The sequence below is a fragment of the Alligator mississippiensis genome, chromosome 12, assembly GCF_030867095.1.
Source record: "Alligator mississippiensis isolate rAllMis1 chromosome 12, rAllMis1, whole genome shotgun sequence".
NCBI lineage: Eukaryota > Metazoa > Chordata > Crocodylia > Alligatoridae > Alligator > Alligator mississippiensis.
Window position 1 is genome coordinate 38,189,372 of NC_081835.1, and position 27,352 is coordinate 38,216,723.

General features: G+C 47.9%; 1 protein-coding gene across 1 annotated transcript in view; it reads left to right on the forward strand.

Moving 5' to 3' along the window:
• The window catches only part of SFMBT1 (Scm like with four mbt domains 1), a 107,009-nt gene that overhangs the window by 54,283 nt on the left and 25,374 nt on the right, over nucleotides 1-27,352 (forward strand). Inside the window, exons 9-13 of the mRNA XM_059716060.1 lie at nucleotides 1,455-1,537; nucleotides 2,988-3,114; nucleotides 4,589-4,702; nucleotides 11,263-11,305; nucleotides 22,440-22,504. Coding sequence (XP_059572043.1) covers nucleotides 1,455-1,537; nucleotides 2,988-3,114; nucleotides 4,589-4,702; nucleotides 11,263-11,305; nucleotides 22,440-22,504 — 432 coding nt within the window. The remainder of the gene's footprint in view (nucleotides 1-1,454; nucleotides 1,538-2,987; nucleotides 3,115-4,588; nucleotides 4,703-11,262; nucleotides 11,306-22,439; nucleotides 22,505-27,352) is intronic.

Consider the following 27,352-nt stretch of genomic DNA (forward strand, 5'->3'; position numbering starts at 1 on the left):
GAGTGAGGGGCAGCGGGTCAGGAATGAAGGACACCAGCAGGGCCAGGGGGCTGTGGTTTGGGAGTGAGGGGCACCAGCAGGGCCAGGGAGAGGCAGGTCAGGAGTAAGGGGACTGGCACAGGCAGGGGCAGCACACCAGCATATCAGGGCTGCTCAGTGCCACAAAGCAGTGGGAGGCACACCCTCAGGTGGACCCACATCCTGGTGAGTGAAGGTGACAGGGGAAGCTCTGATTTTCTATGATTAAAAAAAAAATCAAATGCCAAAATATATAGATATTTAGAATTCATTTTATACTAATGATTGAGGCACTGGTAGGCTTCCAAATTGCTTGAAAATTCCAAATATATCAATAAAATATTGTGTTCAACTGATACTTCTATAGTGGTGTTTCATTTTAATCATGGAAAAATGCAGATTTTGGGATTTTTTTAATAAGAGAATTTGAGGGGGGTTTTTTATCAAAGAATTTGGGATTTTTAAACAATGAAAACCAGGATCCCTGCTGATAACTCTTGAGCTTTGTTGGCTAGGAACTTTGCCAGGAGTCCAAATGCTTTCTTTAAAAGGCAGTGCACATATAGTATCATGTGTTAGTTACTTCCCTCTCCCGCTTAGAATCTCCTAACTAGTCCCAGGTTAACTGTCTCTAGAAGTAAGTAGGAGGCCTGCTCATCTCTTACTCATAAATACATGGAGGATTTAAGGGAGGGAAGGTGGGATTTATACATATTAATTTAGCTTATATCAAAGACTGCTCTGTCAGTTCGGAATTCTCTGGATTGACAGCTGTTTATAGAAATGTAGAGGTGTTTGAGGAAGAGCATCACTTTAAAACAGAGCTTTCTAGCTGGCGGCCCATAGGCCTCATCTGGCCCCTGAGGAGTGAAAACATAGCCCCCAGGCTCTTGTCCAAGTGCCCCTTCCACCACTTCTCTAGCTACTGCCACTGGAGTCTCCAAGCTCCCCTTCCTTCCTCTGGCTTCCATTTGCTGCTCCTAAGGACAGAGTAGGATAACATAGTTGGTGAGACAGAGGGAGCCCATAGTCACGTAGCTCAGGCACATCTAGGGACCCTGTGTAGTGCGGCACGGGGGTGCCAGCACAGTACATCAAAAGGGGTCAGGTCTCTGATGCCCAGAGAAGCAAGGGGGGACTATGTGGCCCAGTATGGTGTGCAGGGCCAAGCTTGAAGCTCTAGCCACTCAGAAGTTGGACAGCTCTGACCCAATGAATGAAAAACTATGTAGGGCCTGAACCTGTGCTGCATGTTTGGGAGATGTTCCACCTGACCTTCAATGGGAATGGTGCTGGATTAAGTCTCTGTGACAATGGAGTCTGGAGGCTCTGCCCAGAAATTTAAATTATCCTTATTCTGGATAATGCTAGTATTGGTTGAAAGCAGTCACGTTTTTAATCCGTTTAAACAACGATTTTGCTTGCTCTTTGCTCAGGTTATTCCAGGCAGGACTTTGATTGGGCGGACTACCTCAAACAGTGTGGTGCTGAGGCTGCTCCCCAGAGCTGTTTTCCTTTGGTGAGCTTCTGTAGAATGATGCCTTTTCTTATGTAGGTGACCACTGGTACTTGTGGCCTAATTAAATAACGGTTGTGCTTTCTGTGGCAGTTGTCAGTACTTCAATCTAATCCTATGGCTACTAAAAAAACAGAAGTGCCTCGTGAGTGGTGTGTAAAGGTGGACCAGAGTGCTTGAACATTGAGTTTCCAAACGAGGAGACTGGACCAGATGCTGTTGTCAGTGTCTGCATAAATCCAGAGTAAAACACCTCACATAACTGAGGTATAAGTATCCATGGATTTGCTGCAAATTTGCACTGCCCTAGGGGTGTGTATGTTAAGTATTCTTTCCATTGGCTTACCCTTATCTATTTACCTAGATTGCTGCTATCTTCAAAAACTATATTTTTAACTTAACATTTGATAAATACCCACTCATTTTTACAAATGAACTGCTAGGCTCTTACCTGCTAGGATTAGATTTAGAGTATTTGTCTTTCTGTACCATGAGGATGTTATCACTGTCTCCTAGCAGTTTATATGAGGAGCACCAAGTGTTTCCTATAACCCTTGCCACCCTTCTTTACTTAAACTGTTTAGGCCCTTGAATTTATTGAGGGACATCCCTTACACTTTGATTTGAAGAGGGTGCTCCTGGCAAGTTTCTCATTATGCCATGTTCTCTTCTTGGTCCTTCCCCTAATTATCTGCAAATACAAGCTGTGGTCCTTTGCAAATAGCTGAATACTTATCCTTTCTCCAAGAATGGTGGGTTGAGAGGCATTGAAGACTGCACAATATCTCCAAAGTTGTTAATTATTAGTTATTATAAAAGTAAGTAGATGATGGGTCAGGTAGGGACAGTAAAATAAAATCCTGCTGTTTTAGGAAAAAAGCAAAAAATAAAAAAAACCCTCCCTTGCTAGATGCAAAACTTGTACCTAATTTGGATGAGGAAAGACATTTACTTGGGATTGATTGTCACAGATGCATTGAAAAAGGTTCTCCAGACTCAAAGGAAAAAGGCAGACTAAGGTAGTCTTCTGCCTTGCCTCCTAATTTTCAGTTTGCAGGTGAAAGAGATAGCTAGCAGAAAAGTTGTTGGGAGGAGTTTCGTAATTGCTAAATAGTATTGATTAAATCCTGTCATCAAGTTTCATAGCTGCATCCATCTCATGTTTCAGTGCAAATACACACTTGCATGTGTCTGTCATTAAATACCTAACTGGCTTGCTTTACTAAAATACCTTGTAATCTGAAATAGGCTTACATCTTCCAACACCTCTTAATTACACTGGAAATTCCTCTGGATCCTTGTGTGCTTACATTTTTTCAGATCTCCCATCACACTCATGTAATCAAGACTGTTCAATATAGTCTTTCACATGGACGTTTATAACTAATGCACTGGTAAATGCATATATATTTACTTGATTCAAACTCTTCTTGATCTGTCATCCTTTCGTTAGCTCACTTCTGACCATGGATTTAAAGAGAACATGAAGCTTGAAGCTGTGAACCCTGTTGATACTGAGGAAATTTGCATTGCTACAGTTACCAAAGTTAAAGGTTCCTATCTCTGGCTTCAGCTGGAAGGTAAGTATGATTTGATGGGAGAAAGAGTTGAACTGGGTTTGACTTTCCCAGGAGTGGTGTTAGTTCCACAGTCTGACACAGAGATTGTAATAAATTGCCAGACCTTCTGCTAATAATGGCCAGGATAATATATACCATACCTCAGAATAAGATATGCACCTTGTTTTTGAAAGGCAGAAAGAAGGAAAAAAGATCTTTCCTTGTAGTAAGTAATTGATTAGGAGCAGGTAGGTAGCTGAACATGGTTTTTGTTCTGCTCCTTGCAGATTGCATACCAACATTATTTTGGCTTTTGCCCAGCTGAAGTTTAAGTGGCAAACTGTTGTTACCATATTTGTTTATATCCTGCACTCTCCTGTTTCCAGCTGCTGATTTTGGAGAAAAAGGCACAATATACGCAAGAAAATATGGTACTGTCTCCTTCAATAGGAGTGCAGTATTACTGGCCTATTTTTTTTGCCCCATCCTAGGCATTAAGGCTCTGTTTGTATATAAAATGTCTGTCCCCAGTGTGCTGCATTACTCCAGGCAGGCTGCCTTACTCCAGTGTAGAAGGAAGTCTGCCTGGAAGCAAAGTAGTTGTGTTTTGGAAGACAGGCTGCTTGGCACTGTGACTTTCAGTGAGAGTTAGTCCTTCCCAAGAATCTCATAGTGGTGGTTGCCCTCCTCCCAGTTTCAAAGGCAGCTTTCCCAGTGACTGAGGGCACTGCTTCTTGGGGATGGCAAATCTACCAGATAGATAAGATTAACATAATGATGCGCACTTGAGGTAAAAATCACTCTGTGCAGAGCCGCAGTTCCCAACACTGGGTCGGAACCCAAATGAGGGTTGCGGGGGCAATGCCAGTGGTGCCGCACAGAAAAGAGAAGCCCTGCCGTATGCTGGGAGCTCCCCCACTGCCACTGCCACACTCCGCTTCCAGCAGTGGGGTGCAGAAAAAAAAGCTTGGGAACCACTGATGTAGAGAGTCAGCATTAGGTCTCTGCACTGTGCAAATCCAGTTTCATCATTAGTTTGAGGGCTGTCCTTGTTCTCTATATAGAGCATAGGCTTTGTCCTATTTTGTGCATATATTTGATTTTGATCAAAGCTTCACAGAGGTCTAAAAGTTGTATAGCACTTGTTAGATTTTCCTTTTAAAAGTATCTCCAAAATAGGGATGTCCCATGTCATACATGCTTTTCTATAGTCCTCCCCCCAGCCATTTGTTCTTTTAATGGCCCAAGTTGCACTTACTTTTTATTCCACTACTCTGTTGAATGAAAGGAAATGACACTGCTGCTTGTAGGAGTGAAGAAATGAGATCTGGAAACAGTTACCATTCAGTGAAGGGAGGAAAAGAATAAACAACTGATGTTGTTCCAGAAGACTTTATTAAGCAAAAGTAATTATGCTGCCAAACTTAGCAGATGACATACAGACTATTTTTAAAACTGCTATTCTTTTTAAATTTTGTTTCTGTTGACTGAATAGGCTCCAAAACGACAGTCCCTGAATGCATAGTGAGTGTGGAATCTATGAATATATTTCCTATGGGTTGGTGCGAGACCAATGGATACCAGCTCAGACCTCCTCGAAGAGCAATAGGTACTAATTCCGTTCTGCCAAATTTGTTCTTTGTAATTAATATCAGTCATTGAAGGAATGGAAGGTCTTGTGAGAGCCTCCAAAATGGCAAGAGTAGCTACTGCAGCATTAGCCCCTTTGATGAAACTATACAAGCTTATAGCAGTGCTCACTATACTTAAGGTGACTTCAGTCCATATAGGGAATCCATGTACTCTGCAAGTATTCCATTGCCCATTCCTTCCTGCTAGGGTAACTGGGAAACTTAAATATATATGTTGACTGAGATCTTCAACTGATTTTACACACACACACACGCACACACGTTCTTGGAAGAAGGGCAGTAAGAGAGAGGAGGCAGATTAAGAGACCCAGGGAAATGGCTGGAGGACATCACAGTGCCAGAGCCACTGCCTCTACTTGCACGTGTGAGGTTTCTGTCCAGGCAGGACCATTCACCATCAAAGCTTCCACCTAGGTCCGGGTTTGGTGCTGTGGGGATTATTGTTTGCAGGTTCCTTCCAGTGATGGCCAGGTGGGGGAGTGCCTGCGATGTGAGTGGTGCCTTCTGGTGGTGTCTCTCAGGGAACAGACAAAAGATCTACAGGAGGAAGTGGTGAGGCTCCAAAGTATCCTCTGCCATGAAGAGTTCATCAGGTTGATGCTGGATGAGACCTCCAGGACTGCGGAGAAAACTGCCAAAGGCAACACTAGAGAAGGTAAAGGACACGAACTCTGAGGAAGGTGGAAGCTTGTGACCTCTGGCAGCAAGCAGAAATATTCATTTCCTCATCTGGAGAACAGATATAGAGCTCTAGCAACAGAGGAGAAGGAGCACATTCCACTGGTGGAGGAGGACAGGCCAGGCCTCTGAAAAGTAAAAGACATTGAGACCACCACCACCAAGAAGAAGCAACAGATGCTGGTGGTTGGAGAGACTCCCTTCTGCAGAGGACAGAGGCATTCATCTGCCAGCCTGACCTGTTGTCTTGGGAGGTCTGCTGCTTGCCTGGGGCCCAGATATGAGATGTCACTGATGGATTACCGAGACTCATCCAACCCTCTGACTACTACCCGATGCTGCTCATCCATGTGGCACCAATGATACTGCTGGGGGAGACCCTCAGCAGATCAAAAGTGACTACAGGGCTCTGGGTGCAAGGGTGAAGGGGACTGGGGCTCGGGTGGTATTTTTCTTGATCCTTCCAGTCCAGGGAAAGGGCCCAGGTGGAAGCAGGTGCATCCTGCAAATCAATGCATACCTGTTAGGGCTGTGCCAAATTTTGCCAGCTGTTTCGATTCGACACTTTCGACTCATTTCGAGCTCAAAACAGTGAAATCGAATTGAAAGAAAGGGCTTCGAAACAGCCTCAAAACAAAACGAGGCTAATCAAAACGTTTTGAAAGTTTAAAAACGTTTTGAGTTTCAAAGCAGCCAGCAGTGAGGTGGTGGGAAACAGGGGAAAACCAGGACTGCGCTCCCAGCAGCAGCTGGGAGCACAGCCTTGGCTCTCCCCATCTCCCACCAATGGGTTGCGGGAAGCTGATCACAGTGCAGGGGAAAGGAACTGAACCTGGGTTCAGTTCCCCTCCCAAGTGCTGCAGTTGGGCTGGGGAAAGGAACTGAGCCCAGTCGCTCAGTTCCCCTCCCCAGCCCTATGATCAGACTGGGGATGGGAAGTCAGCCTATCCCCAGCCCGATCTGGGACAGGGGATGGGAAGATCAGGCTGGGGAAACTAAGTCAACCCAACTGGGCTCAGTTCCTTTCCTCAGTGCAATGGTTGAGCTAGGGAAACAAACTGAGCCCAGCTGGGCTGAGTTCATTTCCCCAGCCCAATGGTGGGGCTGGGGTTGGGAACTCAGCCCAGCTGGGCTCATTTCATTTCCCCAGCCTGATGGTTGGGTGAAATGTTGAAACAACGTCGAAACAGCCCCACTGTTTCGATGCAGTGAGACAGACCAGCTGTTTCAACTCTAAATGAAATTCAAAACAAAACACTGTTCCATCCAAACCTTGAGACTGAAGTTGAAATGGAACAGTGCCATTTTGCCCAGCCCTAATAGCTGCGTAGGTGGTGTTGCCACTAGGGCTTTGGCTTCTTTGACCACGGGATGATGTTCCAGGATGAAGGATTGTTAGGAAGAGATGGGTTCCACCTGATGAAGAGATGGAAGAGCATCTTCACAGATAGGTTTGCTAACCTAGTAGGAGGGCTTTAAACTAAGTTTGCTGGGGGCTGGAGACCAAGGCCCTGAGGTAAGTGGGGAAGTGACCTGGAGGGAGCACAAGGAGTGGGCAACAGGGGAGGTGTTCTCTTTTTCCTGAGAAATCAGGACAATCGGCTACTTATCTTTGATGCCTGTACATGAATGCATGGAGCCTGGAAAACAGGTGGGAGGAATTGGAGGTCCTGGCACAGTCACGGAACTATGACGAGATTGGAATAACAGAGACTTGGTGGGATAGCTTGCATGACAGGAGCACTGTCATGGATGGATATAAACTGTTCAGGGAAGAAGAGGAGAAGTTGCACTTTATGTAAGAGAGCCACATGATTGCTCAGAACTCCAGTATGAAACTGGAAAGAGGCCTGTTGAAAGTCTCTGGGCTACTGTCAGAGGGGAGAGCAACAAGGGTGATGTTGTGATGGGTGTCTGTTGTACACCACCAGACCAGGAGGATGAGGTAGATGAGGCTTTCTTCAAACATCTAGTGGAAGGGTAACAAGAAGAGTTTCTACAAATACATCAGTAACAAGAGGAAAATCAGGGAAAGTGTCAGTCCCTTACTGAATGGGGGAGGCAACCTAGTGACAGAGGATGCAGACAAGGCTGAAGTACTTGGGTGCCTTTCACCTCAGTCTTTACAGCCAAGGTGAGCTCCCAGACTACTACATCTGGTAGCACAGTTTGGGGAGAAGGTAATTAACCCTAAATGTGAAAGAACAGTTTAAGGACTATTTAGAAAAGCTGGACATGTACAATTCCATGGGGCCAGATGGGATGCACCTGAGGGTGCTAAGGGAGTTGGCTGATGTGATCGCAGAGACACTGGCCATCATCTTTGAAAACTCATGATGATCAGGAGAGGTCCCAGATGATTGGAAAAGGACAAATATAGTACCCATCTTTAAGCAAATGAAGAAAGAGGATCCAGGGAACTACACACTGGTAATCACCTCAATCACTGGAAAAATAGTGGAACACATCCTCAAGGAATCCATTTCTAAGCACATGCAGAAGGTGCTTAGGAACAGTCCACGTGGATTCATCGAGGACAATGCCTGACGAACCTGATTGCCTTCTATGATGAGATGACTAGCTCTGTAGATGCAGGGGGATCAGTAGATGTGGTACCTTGACTTTAGCAAGGCTTTTGATACAGTCTCCCACAACACTCTCTCAGCCAAGCTGTGGAAGTATGGGTTGAATGAATGGACTGTAAGATAGAAAACTGGCTGGTAAGATAGATAGAAAATTGAGCTCAGAGTGTAGTAGTCAGTAGCTCAATGTCTAGCAGGCAGTCAGTATGAAGTGGAGTGCCCCAGGGATCGGTTCTGAGACCATTTTATTCAGTATCTTCATTAACAATCTGAAAGATGGGATGGATTGCACCTTGAACAAGTTCACAGACGACACCAAGCTGGGGGGGAGTAGTAGGTATGCTGGAGGGTAGGTTTAGGATTTAAAGAAACCTACACAAATTGGAGGATTGGGCCAAAAGAAATCTCATGAGGTTCAATATGGACAAGTGCAAAATCCTACACTTAGAATGGAACAATCCCATGTGCCAGTACAGGCTGGGCACCGATTGGCTAGGCAGCAGCTCTGCAGAAAAGGACCTGTGGGTTACAGTGGGCAATAAGCTGAATATGAGCCAGCAGTGTGCCCTTGTTGCCAAGAAGGCTAATGACATACTGGGCTGCATTAGTAGGAGTGTTGCCAGAAGATCCAGAAAAGTGATTCTTCCCCTCTATCTGGCACTGATGAGGCCACATCTAGAGTACTATGTCCAGTTTTGGGCCCCTGCTACAGAAAGCAAGCAAGACAATGCATGACAGGAAAATTGGAAAGTGTGTATCTGTATCACTTGGTTGACTGTTGATGAACTAATGCAGATGGGCTTAGCAAAAGACAGGGTTAGAATTGCCTAGTATGTATCCAGTAATGAGCTGAGATTACAGTATCTGACATTAAGGCTAATGTGGAGGGAGCATTTCAAGAGCTTACATAATGTCATACAGGTCAGAGATAGCAGTAACTTGTCATCCACTCAGCACAAATAATGAAAAATTTGACCGGGAAATATGCAGTACAAAGATCCAGGCCAAAAGGAAGGATAGCCCAACTAAACAACACATCTGAAATAAATTGGGAATTTGGCAATCAGTATTTAAACGGGATCAAAAATTTCCTATCAGTCTTCTCTTCTGATCGAGGATATGTGTTCCTGTATCCTGCTCATTACTTATTTGTAAGATGCTTTGTCAAACTACAGATGATTACACCACCGTGAAAGAGATGGTGGTTATTCCTTTAAGAATAAAAAGCCCACGCAGTCTATGCAGTTACCAATCTCCAAAATACAAAATCTGAACATTATAAGAATCTTTTGCTTGTTGGTGGCAAGGTAGAGTGGGGAAGGAATATGAGACAGTGGGCATGGACAGACATAAAGCGTGAAGCTCTCCAAGTGCCTTTGCAGCACTCCAAAAAGTGAGGGGGCAGATGTACACACCTGATGAAATGCTTCAAAATGGCCTTTCCACTTCAAAAATAACCTGGAACAACAGAAATTTCTCTGAACCACTTCCCTTTGAAGCACTTTACTCAACATTTGAACTCTCCACGGGAGTGTGAGAACAGGGTTGCTTGATCCCTTGGCATCCCAGAGTGACCCACAACCCTCTGGATGTAAGGAGCTGCCTTTGAGGTACATGCCAAACTCTAGTGCTTCAGTGTCACAGGACCTGGCTTAGGTGTGACCTCAGCTATTTACTGTCGGGCATAAAGGCATTTGCCTGACACCTGGGATTTGGGCTCTGCTGTAACAGGACAGTATCCAAGGGCCTTTTTAGAGCAAGCTTCTGAAAGGTCTCTACAGGAAGGCCCAAGATGCTAATCAAGTCTCTAGCAGCCACCAGGTGACGTGCCTATTATAAGGAGCTATCACAGATTATGGTGGGGGATGATTTCATAGAACCCTACTCTTTTGTCAGCTCCTGAGACAGTCCACAAGAAACCAACAACTCCAATGCTTCTAACCCAGGAAAAAGGGGAGGACCCTCTTTTTCGGAGCCTATCTGGCAGTAGGAGGGTAACTTAGAATTTGGAGAGTCCCTCCTGTTCAGAAACAGAGGAGGCTTGATTTTTGGAGGCTTATCACCCAGCAGTCTCATCTAAGGTCTCCCTTGCTAATACTGCAACCTGAACCATCCTAACAGACTGTCCCCTCAACCTCATATCAGACTGGATCATCAACATCATGTCTACCATGCCCTTCTCCTCACAGCCAGTGATGGAGACTCTCATAACCACACTCAACAGGCAGAAAAAGGAGCTTCCAGGTAAGGATGGCCAAATGTTTCTCCACAATGAGGAGTGCCTTTATGCTGGTGGCTTGCTTATGAAGCACTGGGGAAAGCTTGGCACAGATCTCCATGAATGTGGCCTCCCAGCAGAAGCGTGAGTGTCGGGGACGGCAGGGAGGGGAGATGCAGTGCTTGGTCAGACAGCAAGTTCGTATTCTCCTTTGTGTTCAGCTGTCCTTGATGACTTCCAGAGACTGGGGCCTGAAAGGCATGCTAGAATGTCTGCAGAACACCAGCATAGCCATTTTAAAGTGCTCCAAAAGGGCAGGAGCTGTACATCTGCACAATGCCAAAGGGCTTTAAATTGGAAAGGGATTTGAAACACTTTGTTTGCACATCTAATACCCAAGGTGAAATCATAAAAACATATACTTCTTATGCATTGGCATTTCAAACTGGCTTGGGTTTTGGCAGTGTATGTAGCATCTAAGCCTAATGGGCTTTAAGAATGAGCTTTATATTTATGAGAGAGGCAAGGATTTCTTAGGGTGATACATTTATTGGACCAACTGCATAGCTGGGACAGAGTTAGGCAAGCTTTTGAATTCAAGTCTTCATTGGCGGGGGGGCTTTGAGATGCAAGGAAGCAATGTCTTGGATTTGAAAGCTTGTCTAACTCTATCCCAACTACACCGTCCAGTAAAAGATATCGCCCTAAGAAATCCTTGCCTCTCACATAATTCCTGGACCATCACAGCTACAACATCACTCTAACACTACCTTAAATGGATAGAAGGAACATATCAAATAAGTGTTGCCAGATCTCCGATCTTTTATGAGGAGTGTGTATATAAAACTGAGAGCCATTCCTCATTTCATTATATTAGTCAGTCCATACTGGTTGGATAATTTTGCCAAGATGACTAAAATGTGCAGCATATATTGGCTGTGAAATGATATGTGTAAAAGTTTCATAATGAAAGTTAAATTTGCTTGTCCTTTCACTTTGTGATCTTACCCTCCAATCTCCTTTTCTCCCTAACTTATAGTAAATAAACAGAAGAAAATTGCAGTTGTTCAGCCAGAAAAACAGTAAGTAACAAATTTATTACCAGTCAGTATGGATAGTGATTTGCTTTTGGGAGCTTTCTGTTTGCAAAAAAAAATGGTGAAGTTTTTTTCAGGCCCCACATTACACACGCATAACATCAGCAGAAACTGTAAGTGTGGAAAAACATATTCCCTTCTGAAATGGACTATAATGTTGTTTGGGGCGAAACACCTAATGAGTAGGGTGCTTGGTTTTTTTCAGTTTACTTCATCAAGACTAGTGGTTCGCAACCTTTTTAGACTTGAGGCACACCTAGGCAGACTCAAGGCACCCCTTGAAAAATGCCAGCAATTAGTTTTCACTCTTTTTTGCCTACAGAAAAAGAGTAGTTTTTCTGTTGCAAAGAGTTCAGAAAGACCACAACTATGGATTTCTATTTGAAATCTCTGGGTTTATCTTGTGAATCATGTTTGTAAACCTAACAGTGTCAACATTGTGTGATACCCCAGGGCACCCATAAAACAATCTCAAGGTACCTCAGGGTGCTGTGGCACCCTGGTAAAGAATCACTAATCTGGACTAAACTGCTTAATGGGTCAACTTTCTGAGAACTTGGCTCTTACAACACTAGTACAGTGGTTAATTGTTGAAGTATTGTTAGCATAATAGGCCCTCAAAGAAACAACAAAATCAGGATATTTACCCCGTCTTTGTAATTGAGACATTACAAACATGCTTTAAGGCAGTGGTTCTCAACCTTTTTAGACTCAAGGCATCCCTCATTATAGATTTCATAGACATTAGGGCTGGAAGGGACCTCAGAAGATCATTGAGTCCAGCCCTCTGCCCCATGGGCAGGAAGTCAGCTGGGGTCAAAGGATCCCAGCAAGATAAATATCCAAATGTTAAAGGAGTCCAGAGTAGGTGCTTGCACCACCTCTGGCAGCAGTCTGTTCCAGGCCTTAGGGGCTTGGACAGTAAATAAGTTCTTCCTTATGCCCAGCCTGAAATGGTCTTGGAGGAGTTTGTGACCGTTTGACCTTGTCATCCCTTGGGGCACTCTGGTGAACAGGTGTTTCCCCAGATCCGGATATACGCCCCTTATATACTTATAGGCAGCCACCAGGTCCCCCCTGAGCCTACACGTTTCCAAGCTGAAGAGTCCCATAGCTCTCAGCCTCTTATAAAGCCTGTTTTCCTGCCCTCTGATCATGCACGTGGCTCTCCTCTGGACTCTCTCAAGCTTCTCCACATCCTTTTTAAATTGTGGAGCCCAGTACTGGATGCAGTACTCCAGCTGCGGCCTCACCAAGGCCGAGTACAGTGGGAGGATGACATCCTGGGATTTGCTTGAGAAACATCTATGGATGCAAGCCAGAGTTTTGCTCACTTTACCAGCTGCAACGTCACATTGGTGGCTCATATTCATCTTGTGGTCAATCATGACACCCAAGTCCCTTTCGGCCGTGGTGCTTGCAAGTGTAGCAGTGCCAAGCCTGTAAGCATGCTGCAGGTTTGTCTACCCAAGGTGGAGTACCTTGCATTTTTTGGTGTTGAACAACATCAGGTTTTCATCTGCCCATTTTCTGAGCCTGTCAAGGTCAGCCTGGATCACCATCCTGTCCTCAGGTGTGGACGCTTTACCCCGCTTTACCCCAAAGTTTGGTGTCATCAGCGAACTTGGCCAGTCCACTTCTGATACCAATGTCCATATTAATGAAGATGTTAAAGAATATAGGCCCAAGGATGGAACCTTGGGGGGACCCCACTGGTCACGGTGCACCACAATGATTGACTTCCATGAACTACCACTCTCTGCGTCCGACCTCAGCTCAAGGCATCCTCTATCAGTTCTATGAATTGAGCTAGCATCCCATTTCAAAAACAAATTTATTCATTGCAGTGCTTACCTCCGTGTAGAGGGGCTGACATGTGGGCATGGGGCAGCGGCCAGGCAGGAAAAAAGCTGACCCTTTCCTTATCTGCTTGTTTCCTAACATTTTCTGCGTTACCCTTCATAGAATCATAGAAAATTAGGGTTGGAAGGGACCTCAGGAGATCATCTAATCCAACCCCCTGCTCAGAGCAGCAACATCCCCAACTAGATCACCCCAGCCAAGGCTTTGTCTAGCTGGTTCTTAACCTCCAAGGATGGAGATTCTACAACCATTCTGGGTAATCTGTTCCAGTGCTTTACTATCCTCCTAGTGAGAGAGTTTCTCTGGTATCTAACCTAAATTTCCCTTGCTGCAACTTGAGACCATTCTCCTTATTCTGCCACCACTGAGAAAAGTCTAGCTCCATCCTCTTTGGAATCAGCCTTGAGGTAGTTGAAGGTTGCTATTAAAATCCCTTTGTCGCATGGCACTAAGGTGCCTGCTTCTTTAAGGGCAGAAACTGCCTAGAGAGTGCCCAGTCAGTTAGGAACTCCACAGCTGCAGGTTACCGTAGCAGCAGGAATGAGGGAATTAGCCTGCACCTGTAGGCAGTCAGCTGACCAGAAGAGGCAGGGCCTGGGGCACATATAAAACCCAGGGCTGGGACTAGAGAGTCAGTTCTGTGCCAGCAGCCAAGGGGGAAGGAGTTCCCTTAGAAGAAGCTAAGTGGAGATGCTTGACTGCCTGTTCTACTTCGGGTAGGATTAAGGGGCTCCAAGAGCTCACCAAGGACCCTGGCCTACAAGACATTTAGTGCTAGGAGGGAGGTTTAACTCTTTTAAAGGGACAGAGCACACCCTGAACTGCTTGCATTATGCTAGAGCCCAGGGGCTCGTATTTTGATTTCTGTTTATAAACTGGTAGACTGGTCTGTGGCTATTGGGGAATGAGGATGCCTCACTGGGGGCCCACTACAGTGTGGGGACCCCAGCACCAGGGGTGCGGTGACAAAGGAGGTGAGCAGACCCCTGCACCATGGGCTGCCGAGAGCCCAGTGCCGGGGGCGTAGAGAGAGAGGGAGACAGGGCTGCTGAGAGCCCAGCACCGGGGGGCGCAGAGAGACGGAGAGAGAGAGAGACAGGGCTGCCGAGAGCCCAGCGCCTGAGGGTGCAGAGAGAGAGAGACAGGGCTGCCAAGAGCCCAGCACCGGGGGGCGCAGAGAGAGAGAGAGATAGGGCTGCCAAGAGCCCAGTGCCAGGGGGCGCAGAGAGAGAGAGAGAGAGAGACAGGGCTGCCAAGAGCCCAGCGCCAGGGGGCGCAGAGAGAGAGAGAGACAGGGCTGCCAAGAGCCCAGCGCCAGGGGGCGCAGAGAGAGAGAGAGACAGGGCTGCCAAGAGCCCAGCACCAGGGGGCGCAGAGAGAGAGAGAGACAGGGCTGCCAAGAGCCCAGCACCAGGGGGCGCAGAGAGGGAGAGAGAGAGAGAGAGAGACAGGGCTGCCAAGAGCCCAGCGCCAGGGGGCGCAGAGAGAGAGAGAGACAGGGCTGCCAAGAGCCCAGCACCAGGGGGCGCAGAGAGAGAGAGAGACAGGGCTGCCAAGAGCCCAGCACCAGGGGGCGCAGAGAGGGAGAGAGAGAGAGAGAGAGACAGGGCTGCCAAGAGCCCAGCGCCAGGGGGCGCAGAGAGAGAGAGAGAGAGAGAGAGAGAGACAGGGCTGCCAAGAGCCCAGCACCAGGGGGCGCAGAGAGAGAGAGAGAGAGAGAGAGACAGGGCTGCCAATTGCCCAGTGCCAGGGGGCACAGAGAGAGAGAGACAGGGCTGCCAAGAGCCCAGCACCAGGGGCCGCAGAGAGAGAGAGAGAGAGAGAGAGACAGGACTACGGAGAGCCCATCAATGACCAAAGATCAAGTTAAACTAAGGCCTTGGAGGTACGATATCTGAATGCCATCTGCGAGGCTTGGGGCATGGTAAAGGGGAGTTTTGGAGCCACACATCTAGGCCATAAGGCTTGGGGGTATCACAGGGCACCTCCTGAGTGTGGGACCCAATAAAGGGGTCCAGCTATCCATGGGGTTTAGAAGAGATTGTCAGCACTGTGACTGAGCAGCAACTCAAGGGCAGCCTCCCAATCCATCATTTATAACAGCAAGATGTGGCAGGTGAGACTAGTAGGCACCCATAGGGTGGAGCTTGCACAGTCATGGTGCCCTAGGGACATCACGGCCATCCCTGGGGTAGCTGTGTCGTGACACCCTTCCATCTTCTCTTCTCCAGACTAAATAAGTCCAGTTCCCTTAGCCTCTTCTCATAAATCATGTGCCCATTTTTGCTGCTCTTTGCTGGACTCTCTCCAATTCATCCACATCCTTTCTGTAGTGGGGGCCCAAAACTGGACACAGTACTCCAGATGTCATCTTAGTGCCAAATAGAGGGGAATAATCACTTCCCTTGATCTACTGGCAACATTCCTACTAATGCAGCCCAGTGCAGTTAGCCTCTTTACAATTAGGGCACCCTCTTGGCTTGTATTTAATTTTATTGTCCACTGTAACTCCTAAGTCCTTCTTTGTAGAGCTGCTGCTAAGCCAGTTGGTCTCCAGCTTGTACCACTGCATGGGATTGTTCTCTCCTAAGTGCAGGACTTTGCACTTGTCCTTATTGAACTTCATGAGATTTCTTTTGGTCCAATCTTCCAATTTCTTTAGGTTTCTCTGAATCCTAGTCCTACCCTCTAGTGCATCTATTCCTGCTCCACCTTGGTGTCATCTGTGTCATCTGCATACTTGCTGAGGGAGCACTCCATCCCATCTTCCAGGTCATTGATCAAGATGTTGAACAAAACTGGCCATAGAACTGACCCCTGGGGCACTCCACTTGATGCCTGCTGCCAGCCATTCATTTTTTAGCCCAATGATTCAGCCAGTTTTATATCCACCTTATAGTCCATTCATCCAGCCCATACTTTCTTAGCTCACTTGCAAGAATGTTGTGGGAGACTGTAACAAGATCTGTGCTCCTGGGGCAGCCATGACACCCCTTGGTGGTCATTCAGTTCCTCTTCTGCTCCAGCTCTATGTACCCTCCCTTTATTCTCACCTGCCACACCCTGAAACTCTTAGTAGTTTGGAAAGGGAGGCTGCCCCCAGGGCAGTAGAGCAAACTTCACACTAGCCTCCTGCCCTTCAGATCTTGCTGGACTCATTCCAGTCCTCATGCTTTGTTAGCCCTCCCAACCGGTACGTGTCCTTGAAGACACCTATTGCCTTAGGTCGGGACCCAGGGCAGCCGGCCAGCAGCTCTCCCTGACTCCCACCCGGGCAGATAAGGGTCCGGGGCCTTAGAAGGCCGTCAGGCGGGTACTTGTGATGCTTGGAGTGGAATTAATTAGGCGGACGCTTATCGGTTGCAAAGCAAGATTGTTTACTCACGTCAAGGTGGTGTAAGACGGAGGTCAGAGATAATTAGTTAGTTACAGCTTAGAGATCGTCGTTCAGTCATTCTGCAGATATATGTATACGGGCCGGCGGTCGGCTTATCGGGCATGCGGGGCAAGGGTACGCCAGGGAGGTCGCGGCGGGAAGACGCTGACAACTGATCAAATTGTCAGATTTACTCCAAGGTGTGGGCAGAGTTGTCTTCGACTTTGCGAAAAATGTAAGCGGGTTTTGTTTGTATGATAGCCAATTGTTTTTCGCCAAGTCATAAATCTAATTAGAATCGCCAATTATCTAGCGGTCTTTGCTAGGGTGTTATTTTCACAGGGTTACTCCTTGTTTTCTTTGACCAATTATAATGATTTATATAAAGCAAAGAAGGCAAAAGTTTTTATCTCTGTTAGTGGCGCAGCAATAAATTTCTTTTTGACATGCGCAGAAAAAAGCGGTTACTATCATTATTGTTAACCCTTAGTTAACCTAGTGCAGAAAAAACTGTTTTAAATGGTTATTCCTTGTTTGTGACATGGGCACTACTTAATTTGGTTGTGACACCTTATGGGCTAATCACATCCTCCAAACCTCCCCTATGGCCATTCCCATGCCTTGCAGGTGTTTCCATTCATCTAGCTTTGCCCCAAGCCACTTTAGGTCTCCACTCCTTTGGGGCCTCAGCCTTCCTGGCTTCCACCCCACTGCTTTGGCTGGTCCTTGTCTGCCTAGATCCACTGCACCATGCCTAGCTTCTTGGCCTCCAGCCTTTGTCATGCCCTCCTGGGCTCTTATCTCTGCCCCTTCCAGGTCTTCCCCTCCACCTGATTTGTCTCTCGCAGGCTCTTAATCTCTGCCTGTCTTGAGCTTTGGTCTTCTAGCCCATTGCTGCCATTCTCTGGGCTCTCTAGCCCTATCTCTGCCCCTCCTGGGTTACACTGAAGCTTGCATCCTGCTCCAGCAAGCTAGAGCCGCATATGCCTCCCTGGCACTCTGGAACCTCCACTCACCTCTTTCTGGTCCCAAACTGCCAGTTTAAACTATAAAGAAAATCATACGCCCTATGGCTGTAAGATAGACTGCCTCACTCTGGTCATGTTCCCCTGCAGGCCATCCAAGCCTTACTTTCAGGGCCCCTATGAGCTCAGGAGACATCCAGGCAGTCCTCTGCAGCCTCTCTGCTTGGAAGGTCTTTCCCTTTCAGCCGAGGGGCCAGACTGACTGCTTTGGCTCATCCCTTAGCATACATCTCCCAGGCCCTGCCCCTTTCCAGTCAAATGACTTCCCCAGATACTGTCAGATACTTTCTGTTTAGGATTCCTGGCTTCATCTCATGGTAGCTTACTGCTGTTGCCTAGATGCTGGACTGCTGCAAGGTAACCCACTCTGCAATAGGCCCTCCCTTCCTATAAGGAGTCATCTCATCATAGAAGCCAGTCAGGTTGGTCAGGTGTGACTTACCCTGGGTGAATCCATGCAAACTGTTCCTAATCATCACCTTCTCCTCAAAATGGATTTCTTGAGGACCTGCTCCAATTTTTTCAGGGACTAAGGTGAAGCTGACAGGTCTGTAGTTCCCTGGATGCTCATTCTTCCTTTTCTTCAAAATGAGCACTATATTTGCCCTTTTTCAATCATCTGGTACCCCTCCTGATCACCACGAGTTTTCAAAGATGATGGCCAGTGGCTCTGCAGTCACAGCAGCCAACTCCCTCAGCACCCTCAGGTGCATCACACCCAGCCCCCTGTATGCTTCCAGCTTTTCTAAATAGTCCCTAACCTCTTCTTTCACCACTAAGGGCTGCTCACCTCCTCCCCAAACTGTAATGCCAGGTGCAGTAATCCGGGAGTTGACCTTGTCTGTGAAGACTGAGGTAAAAAAGGCATTGAGCGCTTCAGCTTTTTCCTTATCTGTCACTAGGTTACCTCCCCCATTCAGTAAGGGTCCCACATATTCCCTGGTCTTCCCCTTGTTGCTGACATACTTGTAGAAACCCTTCTTGTTACCCTTCACGTCCATTGTTAGCCTTAACTCCAGTTGCACTTTGGCCTTCCTGATTTCATCCCTGCATGCTCAAGCTGTGCTCTTATATTCCTCCCCAATCATTTGTCCAAGTTTTCACTTCTTGTAAGTTTCATTTTTGTGTGTTCGTTTACTAAAGATTTCCCTGATAAGCCAAGCTGGTCTTCTGCCATACTTGCTAGTATACCTATGCATCAGGATGGTTTGTTCCTCTGCCTTCAGTAAGGTTTCTTTAGAATACAGCTAGCTCTGCTGGACACCTTTCCCCCTCAGACTGGCCTCCCAGGGGATCCTGCCCATCAGTTCCCTGAGTGTGTTGAAGTCCAGTGTCCTTACTCTGCTGCTCTTCTTCCTTTCTTTCCTCAGGATCCTGAACTCAATCACCTTGTGGTCGCTGCTTCCCAAGTTGCCATCCACTTCTATGTTCTCTACCAATTCTACCCTGTTTGTGAGCAGCAAATCAAAAAGAGCACATCCCCTAGTTGGCCTCCCCTACACCCTCCATAAACTTCTTGGATTGCCTGTACACTGCTGTATTGCCCTCCTAGACAATGTCAGAGTGATTGAAATCTCCCATAGGAACCGGGGCCTGTGACTGGGAAACTTCCACTAACTGTCTGAAAAAAGCCTCATCTTCCTGGTCTGGTGGTCTATAGCAAACCCCTACCACAACATCACTCTTGTTGCTCTCCCCTCTGACCCTAACCAAGAGACTTCCAAGAGGCTTATCTCCAGTTTCATACTGGAGCTGTGAGCAATCATACAGTTCTTTTACATACAGTGCAACTTCTCCTTCTCTTCTCCCATGCCTAAACAATTTATACCCATCCATGACAGTGTCATGCGAGCTATCCCACCAAGTCTCTGTTATTCCAATCGCATCATAATTCCGTGACTTTGAGAGGAATTCCAGCTCCTCCTGCTTGTTTCTCAGGCTCAATGCATTCATGTACAGACACCTGAGGCAACTAGTGGATTGCCCTACTTTCTCAGGAAGAATGAGAAAGAATGTCACCCCCAGGTTACCTGCTTACCCACTTACCTCAGGGCTTTTGGTCTCCATCCACAGATAAGCCTAATTTAAAGCCTTCCTCATTAGGTTAGTGAACATGTCTGCGAAGATGCTCTTCCCTCTCTTAGTCAGGTGGTTCCCATCTCTTCCTGGCTATCCTTCTTTTGAAACAACATCCCATGGTCCAAGAAGCCAAAGCCCTGCTGGCAACAACGTCTGTGTAGCCATCCATTGATCTGCAGGAAGCATCCGTTCCTGCCTGGCCCTTCCCCTTGACTGGAAGGATCAAGGAGAAAACCACCTGAGCCCCTGGCTCCTTCACCTTTTGTACCCAAAGTTCAGTAGTCACTTGATCTGCTCAGGGTCACCCCTGGCAGTATCATTGGTACCCACATGGATAAGCAGCATGGGGTAGTAGTCAGAGGGCTGGATGAGTCTAGGTAATTCTGCGATATCTCGGATCCAGGCTCCAGGCAAGCAACAGACCTCCTGAGACAACAGGTCAGGCTGGCAGATGGATGTGTCTGACCCTTGAAGAAGGACATTTCCAACCACCACCACCCATTGCTTCGTCTTGGTTGCAATGGTCTCAATCCTCCCCACCTTGGGGATGCCTGGCTTGGCCTACACAAATATACTCCTACTCATCTGTTGCTAGAACTCCACAACTGATCTCCAGGCAAACTGCTGCAGATGGAGATGAAGAGTTCTGCTTGCTGCCAGAGATCACAAGCTTCCAGCTTCCACCTTACTGGGAATCCATGTCTTCTTCCTTCTCTAGTGCTGCCTCTCGCAGTCCTTCCTCCACAATCTAAGAGTTCCCCTCTACCATGGAATCAATGAAGTCCTCATTGCAGAGGATGCTTTGGAACCTTGCACCACCTCCTGTAGCTCTCTTGCCTGCTCCCTGAGGGACACCACCAGGAGGCACCACTCACATCACAGGCACTCCCCCACCTGGCTGTCACTGGAAGGAACCTGCAGACTGCAGTCTGCACAACACCAAACGCAGACTTGGGTATAAGCCTTGATGATAAGGGGTCCTGCAGGGACCAACACCTCTGCCATTGTGTGGCTCTGGCATTGTGATGTCCTCCAGCCATTTCTGTGTCTCTTAATCTACTTCCTGTGTCTGTCTGCCTCTCTTTCCAAGCCAACATTCCCTAGCAAACTCCCCTGTAATGGTTTGTTAACAGCTCCTTAGTCCTGGAAAGTTCTCTTTTCCCTGGTAAACTGTTTTCTCAGACTCAGATTACAGTGAAAGAAGGTGAGAGGGAGTTTCAGGGCATGCTTCCTAGTAAACTTCCCCTTGCTCTGGACTCTAATTAAACAATGGGTTTTAAGTTGTCTTGATTAAAGAGTTTACCTTTTAAAGCAGGGGTTTTCAACCAGGAGTACTACCCCTGGGGGTACTTGGGAAGGCCTCAGGGGGGTACTCAGCAGGGGGCACCGCCACTGCCATTAACGCAGCACCTCCACTACTGACACTTCTTCACAGTCACCAATCAGCCGCTGGGTACCCCCCAACCCCCCGCCACTCGTCGACTGGCCGGCAGGGGACTCCTTCCTTCTTGACCAGCTGCCAGGGGTATACTGACCCAAAAACATTGAAAACCCCTACCTTTAAAGGATCCCCCTCAAAGAAGGGGGCAGCAAACTGACCTCAGAACTGGCCTGCAAACCGCCCTGTTTGCTGACTCCCTGGTTACATAGGGAGTCTTCTAATCTTACACCTTCCCAGTCCTCGACTAGCTCCACTGCCTTGGTAGTGCTTTTATCAGACACAGGCAGCAATCACCCAACTGTTTAGAGCACATGACCAAACACTCAGCAAACCAAACACACAGGCAGCTCTGGCTCACTTACCTTCCCAGAGTGATAATCTGGTACCTGGATCCTCTTCTTCTCGATCCCAGCAAACTGCTGGCAAATTACCCTATTTGCTGCCCCTGTTTACTCACTCACTGTTTGCTTGGGGAATCTCCTTTTACATCCTCCAAAGGATGTCATAGTACTCCAGGCTGCCCTGGCACCCTGGTTGAGAATCACTGCTTTAGTGATTATAATCCAGCTTTGATACAGCCCATGGAGCCCTATCATTCAACCCATAATATTGCCTGTGGGTCTTGGATTAGGCCTGCATGCTGCATGCAGTATGCACCAGCCCTGACCCATGTGGAGCTTGCATGGCCAGTTTAGTGTGTGCTGTGTGGAGCCAGGACAGGTATGTGGTGCATGTGGCACATGTGTTTTGAGCTGGGCTGCATCCATTGCACAGGGCCAGGCTGGTGGTGGCACCTCATGTAGCACATGCCCCAGAACAGCCCCACGTGCAGCATATGCCCTGAACATGGCCATGGCAGGAGCATACTGAATGTGTTGCAAGGGGCTGGAGCTAGAACATGTGCTGCACATAAGGTACAGGGCCGGTCTGAAGCACACGCTTCATGCAGTGCTTATGCTGGCGCCCAGCCCTACACATTAGCTCCAGGATGGAGGACCAGTCTGTAGGACTTATCTAGCCCATAGACTGCCCCCCCCCCCCCCCCCCCCCCCCGCCCCCGACCCCGTGACCCTCATCTGGTTGGCAGGGCCAGATAACTTTGATACCTCTGGGCTAGGTCAGTACATTTGGCCTTTCTGCATTCAGACCAATAATTCCTGCATGTAAAAAAAAGATCAGCATAGAGCTGAAGATGTTACAAAGGGGGGACTGTGATTTAGAATAGATTATTTAAAGCCAAAATTGAAAGCGGAATAAGAGCAAGCCTTTAACCAATTGGTGTATGGAAATCTCTTCATCCTTGCACTATTCCCAATGCCATCTTTATCATTTCAGAATTCTATCTTCGAAGGCAGTCCATGAAGGACTGAAGAATCAGGAACTGAACTCTGCTGACTCAGGTGAGAGATTTGGTCATTGGGTTAAGAAGCTGTAAAAACACTGTAGATCAAGGGTGGCAAATTGTTTTGACCCCCTCCCCACTGCCACCACCACCACCCCGAGGCCAGATCCAGCCTGCAAGGTTCCTTGCAGGCTGAGTCTGGACCTACTTCTGGCAGTGGCAGGGAGCAGCATGAGTTAACAGTTGTCACTTGCCTTCTGCCACTAACTTGAATCCCTAACACAGGGGATGGCAATTATTTTGGCTGGAGGGCCGCTTAATGAGCTTTGGTGAGCTATTGAGGACTGCAAGGGTAGCTCTGCCCCTTGAAAGGTGCCCCACCCCCTGGTCACCATCTTGGGACTGAGAAGTCCCTCCCCTTGCCCCAAAAGTACTCTTTTTGGGAAGGGAGGGTTGCCATCTTGGTTTTTCTCTGGCTCTAGATCATATACTAAGAGCTAAACACCTACTATAAACATTTACATTTTATTCCAAAAAATATTTTTGTCATGATATGTCTGTGTACTGTATATAGAGATGATTGCATAATAACTCAAAAATAAAGTCTTACTCTTGTATGTTGTGTATGGTTAGGAGGGTGTGTGTGTATGGTAGGGTGTGTGGGGGAACTTGTGAGGGGGGTGTGAGAGAGAGCAGTAGGGTGTATATGTGGCAGGGCATGGGTATGTGGTTTTTGTGGGGTGTGAGGGAGGGTGAGGGGGTATAGGGACCCCCAGCGGTGCATAGCCCCCACCCCCAGCAGCAGCAGCAGAGGGCTGGTGCTCGTGGCCTACACAGGCGCTGGCACCCAGTGGCACACAACTCCATGCAGTACTGCGCATGGTGGCAAGGAGTGCAGCCTGGCCAGACCGCCTCTATCACATGGGGCTCCACATGGTGCACGTGCAGCTCCTGACACTCGTGCGCCACTGAGGGAAGCCCTGCACAGTGGAGCTGGCTGCCTTTGCAACTCTTCCATGCAGGTCCTGGGACTCCACCAGAAGTGGAGGTGAGCCCCTGCTTCGTGTAGAGCTTTCTTCAGTGGGGCACAAGTGTCAGGAGCTGCACTTGCAATGAGCAGAGTCCCACACAGTAGAGATGTGCCAGCCAGGCTGCACTCCTCACCACCATATGCAGTGCTGGCCAGAGCTGCATGCTGCCAGACGGCAGCCCCTGCACAGGCCATGAGCACTGACCCCTGCTGCTTCTGCTGCCACTGCTGGCAGGGGCTGTGCACAATGGTGGGGAGTATGTGTGGGGTCACCGCCCTCCCTCACACCCACCCCCTCCCTCATTCACACCCTGGGCATGGGCTCTGTGCTGCCACAAGCCCCAGCCCCATGCTGTGCGCTCCCGCGCAGCTGCAGCTCCCTCTGCTCCCACCCCCGCCACTTCTCTATCTGATGCCTGGAACAAGAAGAACACCAGGGAAGCTGAGCAGGTCCCCCAGCAACTGAAGCAGTGGCAAGAGCAGCTCTGCCTGGAAGCTGCGTTCTGGCTAGGCAGTGCCGGGCCCTTCTGCCCACAAAGGTGGGTGCAAGGCATGTGGGCTGGGCGGGGTACAACTAGTTGGTGGGTGCCTGCTGGCCAAATGAAATTGCCTAGTGGGCGGGATGTGGCCCGTGGGCCATATTTTGCCCACCCCTGCCCTAACAGGTCTCCATATCCTGAATTTTGGAATCAGGCCCTGCCCCCTGTGCCCAGCCCTTGAATGCCCTGCTTTTCCTGGAGCCCTGCAGGACAAATGATATGGCCTTGCAGGCTGGATCTAACCCATGAGCCATATATTTGACCTGCCAGCTATGAATCAATGATCTCAGTATCCAGCAATGCAATAGTGCAAAAGGAAGGCTTTTGATGATCTTTACTCTGAATATAGTTTGTCAAGTGATGAATAAGTCTTAGGGATGTGAAAGCTAAAACAATTAATCATACGTGTGTTTAACTGATAAGTGCAGTAATAACCAGTTAACTTACTAGTCATCCTTTAGGTCAGGGCAGGCGTAGCCTGGCAGGGAAGTGGGGAAAGGAAGCCGCAGGGATCAGAGGGCAGCAGGGCAGGGAGGGAGGGGTGAGGAGGTGGGAGGGGCAAGGAAGGGGTGAGGGGGACTAGTGCCCATAGCCCAAGAGGAAAACAGTGAGCAACCTAATGGCTCATCAATTAAGCAATTAGTTGCTCATTCATAGGTGCTCCTTCCCACCTAGCACAGGGTTTCAAGTGAGCTGTGTTGTCTGGTTGGACTTCCCTCCTTCCCCCCTCCCCCTAGTCAAAGGACTCTGAGAGTGGGGAGTGGTTCCCAGTAACATCTGTGTCTAAGCTGCTGTGTTATCAGCAGGGATCCTGGTTTTCTCTGATGATAAGTATATATAATAGTGGTGTTTCATTTTGATCATGGAAAAACGTGGATTTTGGACTATTTTAAATCTGAAAATTGGGGATTTTTTTTATTATGAGAGAAAACCAGGATCTCTGGTTATCAGTTGATCATTTAGTTAAAGGAGGTTAAACAAATTTTTTTTAATTATATTTACATCCCAAATAAATCTGCAGTTGGTAAAAGCATGCAATTACTACTGCATCTAATTGCCATGAAAACTGTGCTGCGTTAATCTTGAAAGTTAGGCTATTTTAGTATCTTTTCTCCCACGAATGGATATCCCAGTGGAAGTGAAAGCCATTAGTATTGTATTCATCATATCTTGATTGTTCCTGGACGTTTTCCTGTAAGCTAAGTGGTTTTTGTTAAATATACCGGGATCATAGAAAAGAACAGCTGGAAGGGACCTTCAGAGGTCATCTAGTCCAACTTCCAGCCTGAGGTAGGATCATCCTTATCCAAACTATCCTATACAAATCCATTGTCTAACCTATTAGCAAAATGACACAATCAACCCCGACACAACCACGAGACATAGTACTTTAATGTGCCACAGGTACAGCGGGTAGACAATGGTGGCCAGGGTCTTTCTGCTGCAAAGTTTCAAGGAAGAGGGTCATGCTTTGCTCCCCCCTATTAGGAAGGCAAAAACCCCCACGGGCTATACCAATCTGACCATGGAGTAAAATTCCTTCCTGATCCTAGTGATAGGTCTTGCTCTGGACAGAGAGAGAAGACCCTCTAGCCAGAAACCTCTGGGTTGAAGTCCCAATAGGGCCATTGGCCACACCCCAGTCAACTTCTCAAGCCTTGGTTGCAGCCAACACCTAGTGTTTCCAAGAAAGATAACCCCCTTCCCCTCCCTTCCACCTCCTGCTAACACATATAGCAGCAGGAGTGGGGAAAATTTCCTGGCCCCATCCAGCAAAGCCTAGAAAGCACAGGAAATATCCATATTACTGCATAGGCATAACTACTCTTAAACCATCCCTGACCCATACTTATCCAACCTTTTTTTGAACACCTCCAGTGATGGAGATTCCAGAACTTCCCTAGGCAGTCTTCCACTGCCTCTCTGTTTTAACAGTGAAGAAGATTTTCCAAATCTCTAACTGTAGCAAGGTTTGAGCCTCAGGGGCAGCTGTGAGAGCCCTTGGTGGTCACCAGGGATCCTGGTTTTCACTGGTTAAAAAAAAATATATATATCCCCAAATTTCAGATTAAGAAAAGTAACCCAAAATCCACATTTTTCTGTGATTAAAATGAAACACCGCTGTATATATAGATATATTTATATATTAGTGACATTTCATTTTGATCACAAAAAAATGTGGAATGTTTACTTCTTTAAATCCAAAAATAGGGGGGTTTTTTTATTTATTTTTTTTTAATCAGAGAATACCAGGATCCCTGGTGGTCACACAACCCATGCCATGCTCCAGCTCTAGGGTAACCTCCCCTCCTCACTCACCAGCCATGCCTTGATGTACTTGCCTGATTGAAAGGGAGCACACCTAATGGGTCCTAGAGTAAGCCTCAATTCCTCTGACAACCAGCAGGTCCCTTCCAAATCTCAATGGTCTCCATCTGGCTCTCAAGCTAAGCGGGCTGTCCTGGCCCATTTGTGCCCACCAGGGCATCAGCAACCTTAAGAAGTATTCAAAGCCCCTGCTGCCCATGCCTCAGGTGTTACTATTCAGCCATTCTTCCTTGCTGGGGCTTCAACCTTCCCAGACTCCACCCCTTTACTCTCACTGGGCCTTCTAGCCTAGGCCCACTCTTCTGGGCCTGGCTTCTGGGCTCGAGCCCTAGTCTTTCTTACTTTGTTTCTTGGCCTTCTGGCCCTAATGTCTGCCCCCCTTGAGAACTGCGTTCTGAGCCTACATTAGCTCGCCCCCGGGCCCTGTCTCTGCCCTGCCTGGGTACTGTGTCCCCTGGCCTGGTCTATGCCCTGGTTTGAGTATTGGGTAAGTATGCAAATTGGGCACAAACAAAGGCTGGAGCTGTTTTTTTACCTCACAGTGTCCAATGGCAGGCAAGATGCTGAATTTTGCTGCTTCTTAAGCGCTGAAGTTTTCATTTCAAAACAGCTAATTACAATATCTGCCATGCATAGGCAGAGGGATAAAAAATTATTTGTGGGGGCTGAGTGTGTGTGCCTCCTCCCCTCCCCTCCCCTCCCGCCCAGCAGGTAAGTCTGTGGGGGAAAGGGAAGGGCTGTGAGGGGGCAGATCGAGGCCCCAACAGTGAAGGAGGGAGTGGGGCAGGGGCTGAGTGAATGGGGCCCTGATCGGGCTGGATCATGGGACAGTCAGAGCCCAGACTGCTCATCCAGGGGCACAGGCGGGCTGCCACCACTGTGCACACCCCAGCAGAGACCTGGGGGCCATGTGTGGTCCCCCCCCAATCTGTGTGCAGAGCAGGGGTGGCTGCCGCCACACGCTGGGTTTTCCTCCCTGCTGCAGCTGCCCTGAGAGCAGTGTGACACC